The following is a 16,794-nucleotide window of genomic DNA, read 5'->3' on the forward strand; positions in this document are numbered from 1 at the left end:
GCTTATGAGGGAAGATGAGGCTTCTGTAAAGCAGTGGCCAAGGCATCGTCAAGGTTTTAGAGGTCATTACAGCAGGAAAGACTTTTAAGGAGAAAACTGAAAGATGTTAATGAATCAGCTCTGCAAGTGCTGCCAGTAAGCTGTTCTCAAAATTGATAAATGAGCATGGGTAGGATCGGGAGACACTGCTTCCAAAGGCACGGTTTGATGCGATGGGACCGCTGGGGAGGGAGAGCAAATAGTGGGGTTGGTGGGCTGGAGGGGGCTGTGGCAGCAGTTTGGGCGGGTCTGAGCTGGGCACGTGGCGTTAAGTAAGGCCAGAGGAGCAGGGTCTTGAGTAATCAGAATATATGGGTTGGTGCTTTTACCTGTGGGAATGGGTAAAAATCTGCTGTGTTTTATAAGCTCTGCAAGAGTTTCACATAATCTGGACCCAGCACTGAGGGAGAGGAGGTCACACGCTTAAAGATGATGCTGATGTTATTGGACTTGAGTGAGTGGCAAGGTCATGGCACTTTTGTTCAGCTAACGAAGAGAGAGGGAATAGGAAAACACGAGCCTGCTACAGCAGCACTGGGCTTGAGATGACAGACATCCACAAAGGGAAGTGCGAGAAACTGCTCAATATTTTGTCTCTGGATGTAAATCATAAATCTGGCATTAGAGCACAGTTCTGTAGGTTTCCTACAGAAAGGGTTTGTGTCTGTAAATGGCATAATGCAGAGGCGAGATAGAGAAAAATGTTAGCAACAGCCTGCAAATGGAAACTGAGCCAGTGGAAGGTACGAATGGGCTAGGAAGAAACGAAACTACAGCAATTGTAGAAACAAACAAAAACCTGCTTAAGACCTGAAAGAGCAAGTTGAATTTGTTTAAAGGATTGTGACTTGTCATGGAAGAAATGAAAGCAACCATCTCTGAAATTATTTGTGAATATTAAAAATGTGGAGTTTCTGAAGCTTGCTAATCATTCAAACCTTGGTAGCAAGCTCCGGCAAATCAGAAAGCTCAGGCAATACCATTGCCTTGAATGGCTTTTATTATTTTCTTCTTTAATGCCATGCTTCTGGTTTTTCTTTTTACCAAGATTATTGGTCTCTTGCAGCAGGGACACTGATTCAACCACAAAAATAGCAAAGTTTACAAACAGAGCTGCGATTACAGCACTGGTGTCAGATGAAGTAATGGGGAAAGTTGCACAGTCACGTTGATGCATGCAGCACCGCAAGCCATGATGGTTGCCTGTGGAAGGACAAAAGTGATTTCAGAAGTTGGCTGAAAATTTTGCAAAGGTTAGAAACCAAATCTGAAATCGGATCAATTTGAAATAAGCATAAAAACAGCACTCATATGTAGTGTAGGGTATTGTGTTATTGCTTGTGTTCCTCCATGTGCATGTTGCTGCTTCACAATTGTGAAAAATTACTGAAGAATGCCTGGTGAAGTTCTTGCATTTGTAGCTGTCTCCAAATAGTCTTTGTCCTCCTTCGTAACCAAAAAGGCGAGTTTGCCAATGGAAATGGCACCTAAATGTCGGTTACTCTATTTTCCGTGCTGCAGCCTGAGTAGTAATGATTGTTTCATGCACCCTAATTCCTCCTTTGGACTTTGCTTTCTGCACGGAAGCACACCATTTGCACTCAGCTGGTTTGCACTTGTGGGTAGGTAATCCAAAAGTTGGTGAGACTGCCAACTGTGTAGCTCTGCTCGCACACGGCACTCTTTCTGCAGGAGCAGCGCTGCGGCGCAGCCAGCCCCGCTAGGGAAATGTGGGACAGCGTGCACAGCGAGAAGATAAGTAGAGAAACGCTAATTTAAATCATGAGGGCCGATTTAAATAACTTTCATTTGTTTGTTTTAAAGTTTAAATATTTATTCATTCATGACATTCACATGTGTTCTTTCCTTGCCAGCAGCAGCCCACGCATGCGTTTCTCGGGTTACACGTGGGGAAGGACCGTGTTTTACGGGTAAATCCCTCTGCTGCGCCCTGCGTTCGAGTAACGAAAACAGGCTGGAGCCAGACCCCCCTCGGCCTGCGTGCGTGCTGTCGTTTCCCTGCGCCCTTGTTGTGTCTCTGGCTGCGCCGTGCCGGTGGCCTAGCAGAAGGCCGGTGGCTTGGGGCTGGGTGCTGGCAGGCGGCCAGCCTGCGGGTGCAGGGGCTGCAGCTGGCCCCATGCCCAGCTCTGCTCCCCAGCCTGCCTCCGCCGCACGGCCATGTGCTCGGCAGAGGAGCTGCATGGCTTTTAAAGGCTTCTGGGAGGGGGGGAAGCCAAAAAATCCAAACAAAAACAGAGAAGAGAGGGGGTGAAGGGAGAGGGGGAGGCAGCTCTTGCGAGGCTGTGCCAATGCAAGCCAGCGTGCATTCCACCTCTAAACAAACAAAACAAACCAAAAACCTCCTGAAGAGGAAGGCGAAGCGATACGTCACCTGGAATTTTTCGTGTGGTCTCTAAAAATACAAAACCTGCAGTATTGCCCTTCCCGCACACGTGGCTTCGTGCTCAGCCCCGGGGTGCTGCTGCAGCTGCCCAGGGCTGTGCCGTAGCTGAACTTGCAACTACAATTTGAAGAAGGGAGTGTTTGCCTTTCTCCATCAATTTCAATGATTATCTGTGGTTCTAGCGACTATCTGCAAAATAGGGCAGGCTGTGTTACCAGCAATACATGTATCCTGTGGCAGTGAGCCAGGACAGTAATTGAAGGTCATGGATTGTTTGCTGAGTGCAGTGCTGTGCGCTGCCTGTTCCATAGGGGACTGGCAGTGCCCAAGAACAAAGGCAGCTCTGTTTTGCAAGCTTATAGTATGGCTTGTTTGGCAGAGTTCAGGCCCGATTGTGAGATGAAGCAAACAGTAGTTGGAAACACCACTAAAATAATGTGACTATCAAATAAGCTGCTCTAAAGTGTGCTATTTTGTAAATGTTATAACCAAACCTGATACAAGTATTTTCCAGGGGCTTCAGGACAATTAACTAAAGACACTCATTTTTAAAATTGCTGTTTAAAGGTGGGGATTAGTGCTTTTACGTGGCAAATCTGTGTTGTTGTTCTTTTTTTAAGAACATACATAGTGCCAAAAATTCAATAGGCCGTAAATATGTAAATGTAATATTATGTTGCATACATGTACCCAGTGTTAGCAGTAGCACTGGTAGCAACTTCACCATTTTTTATCCCCTCCCAAGGTGCTTTCCCCTTTAGTGGCTTTTGGCTGAGGTCGCCTTTAAGCGGAGCACTTGAACATGCAGTTGCCGGGTTAGTATTCCAGGCAGAGCTGGTGCCACTTGAGAATTTTTAGCAAAATCCCTCCGTGGTAATGAATAGGTGCTGCTGCACTGGGTATTAATACTCTTTGTTACTAAGTTGCAGTCTATTAATAAAGCTTTGTCCAAACGGGCAAACTTGCCTGTCCTCCAGACAGTCTTGTGATTTGTATTTTAACAGTGTCTGTCTCAGATATTATTAAGGATTGCTTGCTTTGACAGCCCTACTATGAACCACACCACTACCACAACCTGATCAGTTGGTGATAGTAGAAAGAATGTGCTGTGCTCTGTAATAGGCATAACTCATTTGTTTGCACTTCTGCTGGCATACAAACTAGTGGTAGCACTCATACTGCAGAAAAATGGTAAAACCCTGAAGCCGTGTGAAAGTTAGGAATTTGGTTAAAGTAGGAGTAGTAGTCTTTGGGATGCTCAGTTCTTCTTGGAGGTAAACAGAATGCGTTTTAAAAGCTAAACTGAAGCTCATGTGACTATAGAATTAAGTAAGTTTGGGGAAGATTTAAAACAAAACAAAACAAAAACATGCTATTTCCAGACTACTTGGCAAAATCTGACTTCAGGGTATTTCCTCTCATCAGCTGCTGTTGGTGGGCCAGGCTTTATTTTGGGAGGGGTGAGCCCTGTGAGCAGCCCAGGCAGCTGGGCAGCAGGGGACGGGCACGCGGGGTCACTGTTTTATTCCTTGCTCCTTGAAGGGCCTGTCTTGGTACTGCTGGAGAAGACAGAGTTGGAAAGAAACAGGGTCAAAACAGCATGGCTGAGGGTTTAGTCATTTTCCCTGTGCCTGCGGCCTGCTGCTGACCAGCCCAGCACGGTGTGGGGGGCGAGCTCAGCACCCGCCTGCTCTGCGGGCAGCGGTGGGAGCCGGGCAGGCTGCTCAGCCGAGGTGGGAGACAACTTAAACGGGAAAATCAATACGAGAAAGCGCCTCTGATGGTGTCTCTTCCCAGCAGGAGCCGGCTCTGCAGTTGTGTTAGCGTGGGCTGGAGAGCGGCCAAGGCCCGAGCAGGGGAGCGCGGGTCCCTGCCCTGCGCCCTGTCAGGGGCTGGCGGGGCCGGAGCTGGGCGCTGGGCTGGCAGCATCCCCTCGCCTGCAGCCCTCGGCTGTCCCCAGGGCGTTATCGGGGAGCCCAGCACGCCGTGGCATTCCCGCACCCCTCCAGGCTTTTACAGCACTTGCAGCACCTCCCGCTGCGCACGGAGCGGGGGTCCCGCAGTGGTTCCCATTATTCTGCCCCTTCCTGGGCAGGCGCCGCGCTGTGTGTTTGTGCCATGCAATACAAAACGTGCAGCTGCGCGTGTGGCGGGGGGGCGGCCCGGCAGTGCCACCCTCACGGCCTCCTCCCCGCTTCTTTTCCCCGCGCTCTGGGCGAGCGCAGCCCCGGCCGGCTCCGCAGGCCCCATTTGCTGGGGGGGGGGGGGGGGGGCGCCTCCCGCGAGGTGAGGTGAGGCAGCCCCGGCCCCTTCTCCCGGCGGCGGCCCCCCAGAGGCGGCGGCCGGCCTTCCTCCTCCTCCTCCCCCTGCGCCGTCCCCGCCCCCGGCGCGGCCCGGCCCGACCCGGAAGCGGCGCGGCTCCATTTTCCCTGCCCTTTCAAAGGCGGAGGCGGGCGCGGAGCTCCCGCGGGCCGGGCCGGGCCGCGCCGCGGGGCGCGGAGCCAGGTGCGTACGGGCGGGGGGTGTGGGGGGGCGGCTCGGCGGGACCCCCTTCCCCTGCTCCCCTTCCCCGGCCCCTCCCCGGGGCCCCCCGGCCGCGCTCCTTTGTTCGCCCCGCGGCCGGGCCCGGCCATGCGGGAGCTGGGGGGGGGGAGCGCGGCCGTTGGCGGCCGGTGCGGGACAACGGCTGAGGCGGCCGCCGGGCCCCGCTGCCGGCTGTGCCCCGTCACGGGGGGCTCCGCGCTCGCAGCCCGAGGGTTTGGGCTTTTTTGGAGCTTTATTTCCCTCCCCTGCCGTGACTCGTGCCCCTGAGCGCACGGCAGCCCGGGGAGGAGAAGTGGGGCTGTCGGGGAGTTTAATGATTAAGTGTCATGACGAAAAGGTGCCAGGGCTTGCGCTATTGCAGGCTGAGCAGCCGGGCTAAAAAACAATACGTGGAAAAGTTTGCTTAATAGCGCGCATAAATTACGTTTAGAGCAGCTTTTCGGTTTTTGGGGTGCTTTAAGGAGGCTCCAGTGCTGGTGAATATCGCCGCTGCAGGTAGTACCCTGGGGGAGGCTCGCTGCGATAATTTTTATTTTTTGGGGTGTTCTCTCGGTGGTACAAATCCCTCCGGAGGGAATTTTTTCTTAAGCAACGGAAAAAAAAAGCGAGCACCCTCTCCGTACGAAGGCAGACGGGCTCTGAAGCTCGTTTCGTGCTGGGTGCCAGCCAGGGCTCGGCCGGGCGCTGCCCTCGCCAGGCCCCCGGCCCCGGCCGCTTCCCCGGGCTGGGCAGGGCAAAAATCCTGCTCCGTGCCCCCGCCGGGCCGCTGCCTCGGGTTGCCATGGGGTGTCTGGGAGGAGAAATAAATAGACGGCTCGGAGAAGCAGGCCGTGAGTAATCGGCGGCACGGGGGAACGGTTGATGAACGCCAGCAAAATGTGCTGCGGTGGCTTGCTGCGAAGTGACGGTGCTTAGGATTTTCTAAAAACGCGTTTGGGTTTCAGGAAAGTCCCAAACCGACTCTTCCTCGCTGTCTGAGAGCCGGGCCGGGTGCCTCCTGCAGGCAGGTTATTTCTCGTGTGAGCTGGGGTAAAAGCACTGGGGGTGGGGGGGAGGGGAGGCGCAAAGAAAGAAATAAGCTCTCGGCAGCGTGAGGGGGCTTGCTAGCCAAGCAGCCCGAGTATTTGTGTTCACAGAGAGCCATTTGGCCAAGTGGAAGTTGTAATTTGGTGAAAAAAGTATTATTATTTTTTTGAAGTAGCAGCTTAGGAGAGTGCTGGAATCCGATGTCACTTAAAATTGAGTGTGTGCTCGAGCCCTTTGCTTAATTGTGGTCTAGAGGGAGCTGGGTTAACGTGGATGGTAAAAGGAAGCTTTATGCAAGCTTGAAAGGGAGGTTTGAGTTTGAAGATGTTTGGTTTTTACTGGTTTCAGCCAGTATGCCTGATTCTCCCTAGACTTGTCCTCCGCTTTGGGAATGGAAAGAGGGAGCGCCTTCCCCTGAAAGCTTGCAGGGAGCTCGTTGGACCTTCTTAATTCGGGTTTCATGTCGTTACATGCCTTGCATGCTTGCCTCCGGTAGCTGACTCTTGCCTGCCGTGCTCTTAGTCGTTTTTTCTTTGTGCATATGTGATGCGTGCTGTGAAGTTTGGTCACGTCTTTTGTACGAAGGCTGTTCCAGTCCCCAGCCTGTCCCTCTTTGGGTACCTCGGGTGGCCTGCGTATCGCTCTGAGCTGATGGAGTCTGGACTTTGCTTTCCCCAGAAGGTCAGCTTTTTTTAAAGGGTGGGGTTTTGTTGGTCTTTGATAGGGGGAAGGTTTTCTAATAGTGCCTGAAAAATGGCAAGTTGCAGGCAGCTGAGCAGCCGTCCCCATAGGAGGAGGTGTGTGACATGGCATAGTTTTGCTTTATTTATTTACATATTTTTCCTCTGTGCTTGTGGGATAGTCTGCATCCTTCACATGTGTATTTTGGGGGCGTTGGCCTGTCTAGAGGCTTAGATCTATGAAAGCAAATGAGAAGGCATTACGTTTCTCTTCTCAGCATAATCACGCTCACAGATCTATATTTGGAACTGGTTCTTTTAATACCAGCAGTAAGATAAACCGGTGGCTCACACATACCTTAATCTGTCGTGTTGTCTAAATCCTGAACGATAACTGCAAGCCGCATTCCACACGGTTTCGTTTCAGCTAATGATGTGGTATGTCCTGTTTGTACTCAGAAACGTGTTTCCTGACCTGAATAATAGGACGGAAAGTTAGAAGGGAATCGGTGTGAAAAAGTAGAGCAGTGTCTGCTGAGGTGCGGGGGCAGACTAAAAACTGAAAGACTACAACGTTGACTTTTTTGAAGAAAAGTTTATCCACTTGTGGGTTTATGCACTCATGCTTTGCGATTTCATGTGAGCTCCACCCTCTCTTAACTCAATCCATTAGCCATACAAGATCCATTCTAGAAAAGTGATGCAAGAGCAAAGGCCCTTTCTTAACTCTTAGAGGTTAAATAATTATTTGCTATTCAGACTGTGTAGTTAGCATATTATCATATTCCTCTGCCCTCCCAGCCCTTTCATCTAGTTACCATGTTACTGAGATGGCTGGCTGCCTGCCTGATAGGTTGTTGGGTGTTTTTTTTTTTTCCCTCTTTCTCACACAAGGAAGGTAACAACTGAAGTGAAACCTTAAATAAAATAGAAATGAGAGTGCGGTGTGTAAACCTGAACGTTTGTGAGTTGGACATATTTATTAGAAAGTATTGTGTAGCTCTGATAAAATGCTCTAATTTGTTTAACGAGGGCCACAGCTTAAGCTCCGCAGAGACTTGGGTTATATTTGGACTAATCGCAAGGCAACACCTTTGCAAAGTAGGTAATGAAGCCTGATAAAATGTTGAGTGCGTCTCTTACGACCTCTGTCTCTGCGGCTGACACGTGGACGGGCTGAAGGCAGGTCACCAGCTCTGCGGCTGCCCTGCTGAGGTGGCTTCTGCCGAGTTACGTAAGCGCTACGTGCCTCAGTTTCCCCGTCTGCGAAGGGCGGAGGCGACCCCGGGCTCCCCTGTCTAGCCCGGCTCTCTTGCTGCGGGCAGGCACGTGAGCCGGCGGTGTCCTGCGGGGACGGCGGCACCGCACAGATGTTGGGCAGCGCTCGTGCAGCACGGCGTCTGGTTTGACCTGCCTTTGTTTCTCCTCTTTGGCTCTTCTTCCTGAATTCTGGCCGCAGAGTTGGGGCTCAGAGGGTACGTTTCTTTTTGCTCTTTCCTCCCATCCCTATTTTCCATCCTGTCGAATAAGGTTCCTGTTTTTTCTGTTCCTCCGTGTTTGTTCTCCTTACATCCTGCTTGTTCTTTCTGCTGTTCATTAGTGCCTTCCTCTTACTGCTCACCGTCTGCCTTCAGAGCTGCATTTTCTCTCCTCCATCCGCTGGGATTTCCTTTTCACCTGACTCATCTCCTTTTGGTACATCCCCACTCAGTCGTGCTCGCATTGCGCTTCTGTTCCAGGAAACCCTGCCAGCGCCAGCGGGACCGCTCGGCCCCTCTTCGGGGAGAGCTTTTTCCGTCATCGCGCTCCCTGCCCACTCGCCTGCGCAAATCTCGCTGCGCCTCGCTGCGGGGGGGCCGCGAGAGGCAGGGCGCTTTGTGCAAATACACGGCCAGATGGCACCGAGGGCCTGCTCCAGAGCCTGCTGCTCGCCTCTCTCCACTCCCCGTGGCTCGCCCTCGCTTGGCAGCACGGATCAGGAGGAGTCCCGCTCCCCAGCGTGGGGCTGGGGGCACAAAGCGAGCTGTCAGGCGAGCAGTCGGAGCAGCCGGGTGCTGCAGGGAGGAGCGGCTGCGGGGGAGGACGGCAGCAGTCAGAATAGATGCAGAGACGGGCAGGGAAATGAGATGGTTGACTTGAGGCAAGGTGAACGATTTCAGAACAGGAAGGGGGAGCGTTTTCGTGTCTGCAGTTGTTTCCACCTCAGTGTCCTCAGTATAATTACTACTGCGCTAGCTAGTCCTGCAGGCAGAAAGAGAGGATCTGCGTGCTAAGCTGTATGTTTAAGATATAATCGTGCTCCTGTACTTTGAGCTTCTGTGGTAAACACTCTTGCTCAAGAACAATGAGGGAAAGGAAGAATGTATGTTGCAGTTCCCTTTTCTTGCTAGTTTTTCCACCAACGGCACAGAGGAAAACCAAAAAACACCGAACTCTCCTTTCTTGTATAAATAGCAATTGTTACTCTGTTTTAACTTGTTTTGATGGAAGAACTGCTATGTCAGTGTTTATACAGTCCTAGGGGCTTGATGTGCTGAGCCTTTTTTAATTCGTTAATTTTCTTTCTTTTTTTTTTCAACAGACATTCAAGCCCTTGGTTGGAAAAAGTGTATACAATTCAATTACTGCAGTAGAATTCCTTGTGGACAAACAGCTGGATTTTATAACTGAAGATAGTGCCTTTCAGCCCTATCAGGTAAGAAATTTGGTTACTGTGTAAGTACTGCTCATTTAGCTTAGTTATATCCTTGTGTTTGTTAGAAGTCCTTTTTACAGTCAAGTTCTATGTTACAGGAACAATTTCCTATTGATTATTGGCAGTGAATGTTCCTCATTTAGTGAAAGATTATGTTCTGGGGAATTTGATGATGCTGAGGAGTGAGTAGTATGCAACTAATATTACTGAACCACCTTTCAAGTGAAATTATCTGATCCCTTTAAAGGTTAATCAGCGCAGTTAATTGTAGAGCAGATAAAAGATAGTAGCCATCCTTCTGAAGCCAGGCTTTGATTCCTAGGCCTTTGCAATACTGCATTGATGTTTGACTTACTGTTTCTCTGAGAAGGGATAGCAGAAAATGTTATTTTTTTTGAAAAAAGAAAAACCTTTCTCCATGCTATGGTTTCTAAGACTGCTAAAAGTTCTAATATCCTTGATTTTAATGCCTTCTTCATTAATTAGAAACACATTGGTATACTAATGTGCACGTATTTAAAGAAGAGGAAAAGCAATGAATTTTTTTCCCCCCTCCCTGTAAGAAGGTCTTAAAAATGTCTTTTATGACAAATAGAAAACCTTGGGTATTTCAGCTTGCACTGGACTGATTGCAATTAGAATCGCCATAAATTCTTTCTCATGGCTGGGATGGTACACTGCAGTGATACAGAAATAGTGCTTTGAGACTTGGAATAACAGATGGCCCTGAATAAATGCTATGTAATTTTGTCCTGACACCCCTTCTTCCCTCCTCCTTCACCAAGATCGTTTTTTCCCAGTGCCAAATATAGAGCTAGAAAAAAGAGAAGCGACAGAAAGCTGGGGAAAGGAGAGGGAGGCTCGCTGTGTGGCAGGGCTGCTGCTTTTGTGTGTCCACGGTGGGGAAGCTGAAGGAGTTCATCGCTTCTCGTCAGGATGAAGTTACATGTTATGACTCGAGCTGCTCTAACAGCCTGGCCTTGCTGAAAAGGACAATTCCCTCTGTCAGACCCCACGCTAGCTAGTTCAGCCTTCTAGAGCAGCACAACCCTGACTTGCAAAAAGGAGGGGGGAAGCTGAGTTGCTAATGAGCAGAGCTGGATTAGCAGAGGGTGCAGGAGTGCTGCGGCCTCCTGGGGTGGGTCAGGATGACGCAACACAGAGTGGGATATCCTCCTTTGGCAGCGGCAGCCTCTTAAATCAGCTGAGCCATGAAGTGTAAATTCACCCTCAGAGTCCAGCCGCAATCTTACAGATTCATTTTACAAAGCAAATACTTGCGCTAGCGTCTGTCCTTTGTGTGAAATCTGTCAAGATCGTGTCTCTGATAACGTTCATTCCGGTAACAGTAATCAATCTCCTTTTGGCAATGGATCATTTCTCACAAGACGAGCTGAGCAAAACAAATTGAATCTTTGAGAAGGACTGCCTTTTTTTTTAAAGCAGCTTGTTGCCAAGCCAGGCTGGCAGTAACATAACTGTGCTGTATGCGTTTTAGGCCCTTCACTTTAGGGAATACTCACTAATAGAGTCTTAGACACAGAAGCACTTTAATTTGGGAAGGTGCGTAGAAATTGAAGGTGTCATTTTTGAAAGTGTCTGTTGTGAACAGCTAGCTATATATCGTCTTGATAGGTAATACTGTAATTAACAGCATTAAGAACTTCGGTTTTAACAGAGGTGTTCACAAAAAGCTGGTAGAATGCAGTAACTTGTGAGAAATGTTCCAGATGTAAGCTTCATCTGCCTAACTCTTGGCCTTTTATTTTGGCACACGGAGGGCAACTGCTGTGTGAGAGGTGAGGTTGTTCCACCCTTCATGGAGCAAACAGCCGCCTATTAAAGCCTGAGATGGAGACTGCTGATCTGTATCACTTACAAGTAGCTTGGTGACAACAGAAGCCTAAATTCTCTCTTCATTTTATCAGTGCAAGAAGGTTGCTGATGGAGATTCCTTATGAGTAAAAAGACATCCAAAATGTGTCTTAACTGTATATTGCTCAGATATCAAATGTAGATGCATGAAAGAACATTGAGCTCACTGATGAGTAGCACAGAGATTTTAAAATTATTATTATTTGATTGATGATAAGTTTTGGAAACTACATGCTTAGGAATGTCTCTTTGCAGGGCTACCAATGTCCCATTGCTGCATTCTACAATTCAATTGTACAGATGAGAAATTCACTGGATTATAATGTCTTTAAGAGAACACAAACCATTTTTTAAATGTTAACTGAATGTTACCAGCAGTGCATTAGACAGAAAGAAGATTTTGGTCATGGGACTGTTTTCTCCTAAAATATTACTAAATGGGAAAATTGTCTCTGTTTTGCTTGTTATTTTTGGTTAATTCTGGAAATCAGCCTGCACACTTTTAACCCTAAGTCACTGTAAGGTAGTTTTGTACACTTTTTTTGTTCTTTTTCAGAAGGCCTTCTTTTTCTTTGCCATGAGAACAGATCTTAGATAAATCCTTGTTGAATTTCCTGTGAAAATCTGCTTTCTCAAAAGTAGGGAAAATGACCTTTTTGTTTCCTTGTTTGGTCTGGAACGCTGCTAACTTGTTTTTGAGCAGAAGAACAAAAGTGAGGAACTAATCTTTGCAGAGATGAGTTAACTTTGTCTTTCTAAATGTATTTAGTTTTTGCTTTAAGATCTCATGGCTGTGCATTTTCAATACCAAGTCCTCAGAGGCCATGGTGATCTAAACACTTTTTTATTGCCTTTTGCTGTTAGTGCCTAAAATTCCAGTACCTTTCTGCCAAAGCAAACAAAGTTTGAATCTGTGTGGGAAGACTCCATTTTACTTCAGATACAATTCTTAACTACTGAGTAATTTTTCCCATCGTTGCGTGTACTTGTAATATTAGTAATGGGCAGCAGGCAAGCATTTGGTATGAATTCTGCTCAGATTAGCTCTGATCAAAACACAGTGCTCTGTAAAGTAACCATTGGGCTAAAGGGCTTCATGAATAAGGTGGTGCTGTCCGGTTTGAAGGTGACAACTGCTCAGGGCAAAGAAAACAGCACACTTGGCATACTTTTAGTCTTGGCAGGAAAAACAAAGTTTGAGTAGGCAAAGAAGTAAATTACTCTCATTACCAGAAGTGGTTCTTCCAGAACAAGAGTAAAGACACTTTGGCAGGACTCGCTGGGGAATCATGAACCACAGATTCCCATGCCATGTCTGCTCTTTGCATAAATAAACATGTTTCAATTGTTAGAGATTCGGCAACCTTCATAAGAGCTAGATGAATATCATTAGTAAAAGCAGGTTGTGCAGCTGCACTATACCGGCCTTTTTCCATTTTTCCAATCTTCACAATATTTTATGTAGCAAGTATTCCACCAGTGAGTGAACTTGTACTTTACATCTAAAAGCGGTATGCGACTTTTCTTTTTCCCATACGTCTGCCTTGAATCATGCCCTTCTCCACAAAAATGCCTCTGAATTGGTGTGTGGTGCCTTAAACGCCAACCTACATCTTGTTTCCGGTGCCTTTTATCTCTGTTGCTTCACGGAGGATACAAACGGTATTATTGTCTACGTGAAACTTGTGTGTGACTGAGAATGACTCATTCATTAATCTGGGTTGGTCAGGCCATTTAGTCATGTAGTTCTTTTTATGGTGGTGACAAGAGGATCTTGAGGAGAAAGCAGATGTAAATGTATTTGCCGTGGTTATTTTCATGTCATTGCTAAGCAAATTATGCTCCTTTGCAGGAAGTGATAGACATAAAATTTGCAACAAGCATTTTTTTTTGTCTTAATCTAGCATCTGAAAGAGTGGACTTACATACCACATTTCAGGACTACAGGTTTCTAGTATTTTTCTGCTTTGTATTCACAATAGATCGTGTATATTTTGCGATTGCTCAGGAAATAAAACTCAACAAATTTGGTGAGTTTTGTGGTGGCTTTCACTATAGATTGAAAATGAACATGCTTACAAATACATCTGTTATAAAAATATTTTAAGCAAAACCACAGTAAGCCTACACAAATGCAGATATAACTTAAAAAAAATAGTTTAAACTAAAATTGTTTTCTGCAATAGTAACAACTTAGCTGGCCACAGAATGGTACGGCTACGTATCTGTCAGTTACGTTCAACCTAGTAAGGTTGAACGGCAGATCATATCTTCAGTTGTTCAAGCATGGCAGTTTTCTTGAAGGACCCAAGACGGGGCTCTGAAGAAGTCGAGCTCTGTGTATGGTGTGCGCGATCTCATCAGCGTGGCGTTGGGTCCTACCACTCACGGCACTGGTGGGTTGGAGCCTGGGCTTTGCACTCAGCGGCTGGAGCCAGCTGAAGAGCTGGAGCCAGTTGCATTACACTTTGGCCAAGCAAATAAAGAATAACAAAAAGCAATTTACATTGTATTTTTCCATATGAGTGTGCAAAGACCAGGAATCTATGTGCCTCGCCCCAGCAGTTGGTGCTTTACAGCTCTCTGCCGGGCAGGGGTGAGCCTGTGGCTTGCCTGGTGCCATGATTGTGCTGTCTCCCTGCCTCCTGTGGCAGCTACTCCCTGGCGTGGGGCTCACAGCACTGCCTCATCCCATTTGTGTGTCTGTGTTGCGGTTGTGAGCACGCAGCGCTGGAACAAACGTGCACGGGTAAGGCAGGGTAGAGAATTCAAACGAAGTTCCTTCACAATCATTACACTTCCTGCGAGAGGGTATTTCACCACTCAAGGAAGGAAGTGGAAGGGTGTGCACACAATCTTCTGAAAGTCCCCTGCGTATTGGTTTAAAAAAAAAAAAAAAAAGGAATCAAACCAAACACAGTTCAGTTCTTCTCTATGGTGGAATTTTTCTTCAGTCCAACCTACCTACTCACCTTCTCCTTAAGGACAAGTCATGTAAATTTTATTTTATTTTTTTTTCAGACAAGGCTGATTGCATCAGTATTTCAAAACGGTAAGGTCAGCCCGTCTACTTCTGTACTAAAGGTTCCAGATGTAAAGATATGGCACCGAGAAATCCCCTGTGGGAGGTGTTACATGCAAAATGATAGGTGTGTGTACTTCGGTCTTCTAAATGTGCACTGCATGCTTGAGAGCTGACAGATCAAATGTCTAACACACCTTGAAGATTGTTCGAGTAATAATAATAATAAACTTGCCTACTAATCAAGAAATACAACCCCAGATTGAGGAATGAAATACTCCTAGATACATTACAAATCCAAGTTCTGTACGCCATGAGGTAAGGCGTGAGAAAAGGGTGTTGTGCAACTCCTCTACTCTCCTTTTCTGTTTCTTACAGACAGGTAGTGGGTATTTCAGGCCTGCGTGCTTTTGCGTCATTGCCTTGCTCATACAAACAAACCAATGGCGTGGCCTTGTGTAGCAATAACATGTATACATGGAAAAAAATCTTGAAGCGTGTTGAAACGGAGTAAAATAAGGTATCTTTCTGTGTGTGTTTTAAGCAGCCCATAATCATACAGTGCAGACTTCTTTCAGACTTCTACTTCAGGCTTAAAAATAGCTGCTGCAGCTGCAAACTGCTGTTCCCATCAGCTTGTACCTCCGCTGACCGGGCAGGCGGGAGCTGCTGGGCTTGTCCCACCCTTTGAGGTTGACACAGGCAGCTCGGGAACTCCGGGTGCCGGCCAGCTGGCGGCCGTGGCCGTCATGTGCTCCACTCCCGGTTTCGTTTCCTCCACGGCTGACAGAGAAGCACACAACTTTCTGCATCTTTAACTCTTCTCAGTGTTGTCTTGAAGAGCTGCCTCCCTCTTTTTCCGTGTCTCTGGTGTCTGGACCACCCATCGGCAGTCCAGCTGCCTTTTCTGGCAGCCTTGTAAAGAGCGCCGGTCTGAACAGCTCGATGGTGACACATCTATGTTTCAGTGTACGTTTCCAACGTGAGGGGAAGCAAAAGGCTAAATGCAGCTAGAAGTGGGTCAGATGACTCATGCCAGCCTTCCCTGCCTGCTACGAGTGTGGGACAGAGAAGACTTTCATCGGAGCAGTTGCAAGGAGAGAGGAGCGAGGGAGGGAGAAGCACCCTCCATTTGCAGAATAGGAGATGCATGTCGTCTCCTTGGCCTGCATTTGGGCCTCCCTTCAAAGCTGCTGCGTACCCCAGGACTTGACCTGTCTTTATTCTCAAAGTGGGTGGAATAAAACTGTGCCTCTTTTAGCTTGATCTCTTAAGGAGAAAGGGCTTACTTAGCCCTTTAGCCTGGGTAGGGAACTTCCTGTGTTTGATAGAAATTATTACTTTTTTCACCAGTAAAAGCCCATGGAAATATTGCTCGGAAGAAGGAGGAGGAATCCTTATCCTTGGTTCTGTGTCCTTCAGCAATTCCAATCTTCACATTCGATTTATTAAAAAACATTTTTTTTTTTCACGAGTGTTTTTCTTAGGTGGCACCTTGACCACCCCCATTTTCATAATGCAGACACACAGTCAGCTCCTAGAAAAGTTGGTTTCACTTTTTTTTTTTTATCCAGCTGGCACTTTGCCAAATAGTTGCCATCTGCTGGGATTGGGAATTCCAATGCCCTGGGGAGCTCTGCAGCCCTTGCATGGGAGTGCTTGTGTGGAGGAGGGAAGAGCAGTCTTTTTTGCAGTTCAGTTGCGGGGGAGAACTCTCAGTTTATTGAATTCAGTTTTTACAACAAAAAATTTATCTTGCATTTGACCTGATAAATATGATAGCTAATCTGATGAGGTGTTCGTGGCTTTGTTTGGTTTTGCTCCTTCCTCTGATGTAACATTGAACGGTTGATGCATGTGCTGCAGAACAGTACGACACTCCATAGTTTTTATTATGCTTTTAAATGGGGAAAGTACAGTATTTTATGGGAACAACTTTGCATTGAGAAAACCAAACACCTTCCCCAAGCTGGGGGGCAGGTTGTACAGCTGAGATTGGAGGTAATGAATGGTGATGGGCAGGCTTCCTATGTTCTCGCAGGAGGCTGCGCATGTTGAAAACCTCACTTACGCAGAGATCCATGAATTACTTGAAAGGGGAGGTCAGACTTGGACTTTCTCACGGTTGTGCAATCTTTATCATTAAGAGGTCTTTGAGGTAGTGTGTGCAATCAGCTTCTGCAGAGGTATGGTAGGAGGGGAAGTGGAGTACCCCAGCTAATTGTAGTCCTTCCGTGTCTTCATAACTTTCTGCTGTGTTTGGAATGACACCTAGCAGATGTACTAATTTGCAGTCCAGGATTTGTGCTCTGCAGCCTTCAGCAACTTGTGAGTGGTACTAGTTGAGCACTGCAGCACTTCCAGATGGAATGGACAAAGTGTGGAAGTGGAAGCCCTTTTTCAGGCCGGACATCTTTGAAGAAACTTGTGATTTTATCCGAACTTGGTTTCTTTTTTAAAAAATGAAAACAAGTACAAATGCTATTGTTTGCATAGATGTTGGGAAAAC

General features: G+C 47.5%; 1 protein-coding gene across 6 annotated transcripts in view; it reads left to right on the forward strand.

The window, feature by feature from the left end:
* Nucleotides 1-16,794, forward strand: part of JMJD1C (jumonji domain containing 1C) — a 161,633-nt gene that overhangs the window by 92,396 nt on the left and 52,443 nt on the right. For 4 of the 6 annotated variants that reach the window (XM_068689121.1, XM_068689123.1, XM_068689126.1 and 1 more), the window contains one exon: nucleotides 9,275-9,388. In XM_068689121.1, the coding sequence (XP_068545222.1) occupies nucleotides 9,275-9,388 (114 nt within the window). Of the gene's footprint in view, nucleotides 1-4,803; nucleotides 4,949-9,274; nucleotides 9,389-16,794 lie in introns of those variants that run through there. The other 2 variants (XM_068689122.1, XM_068689124.1) reach the window with 1 other exon arrangement.

Source organism: Anas acuta, chromosome 7, assembly GCF_963932015.1.
Source record: "Anas acuta chromosome 7, bAnaAcu1.1, whole genome shotgun sequence".
Lineage (NCBI taxonomy): Eukaryota > Metazoa > Chordata > Aves > Anseriformes > Anatidae > Anas > Anas acuta.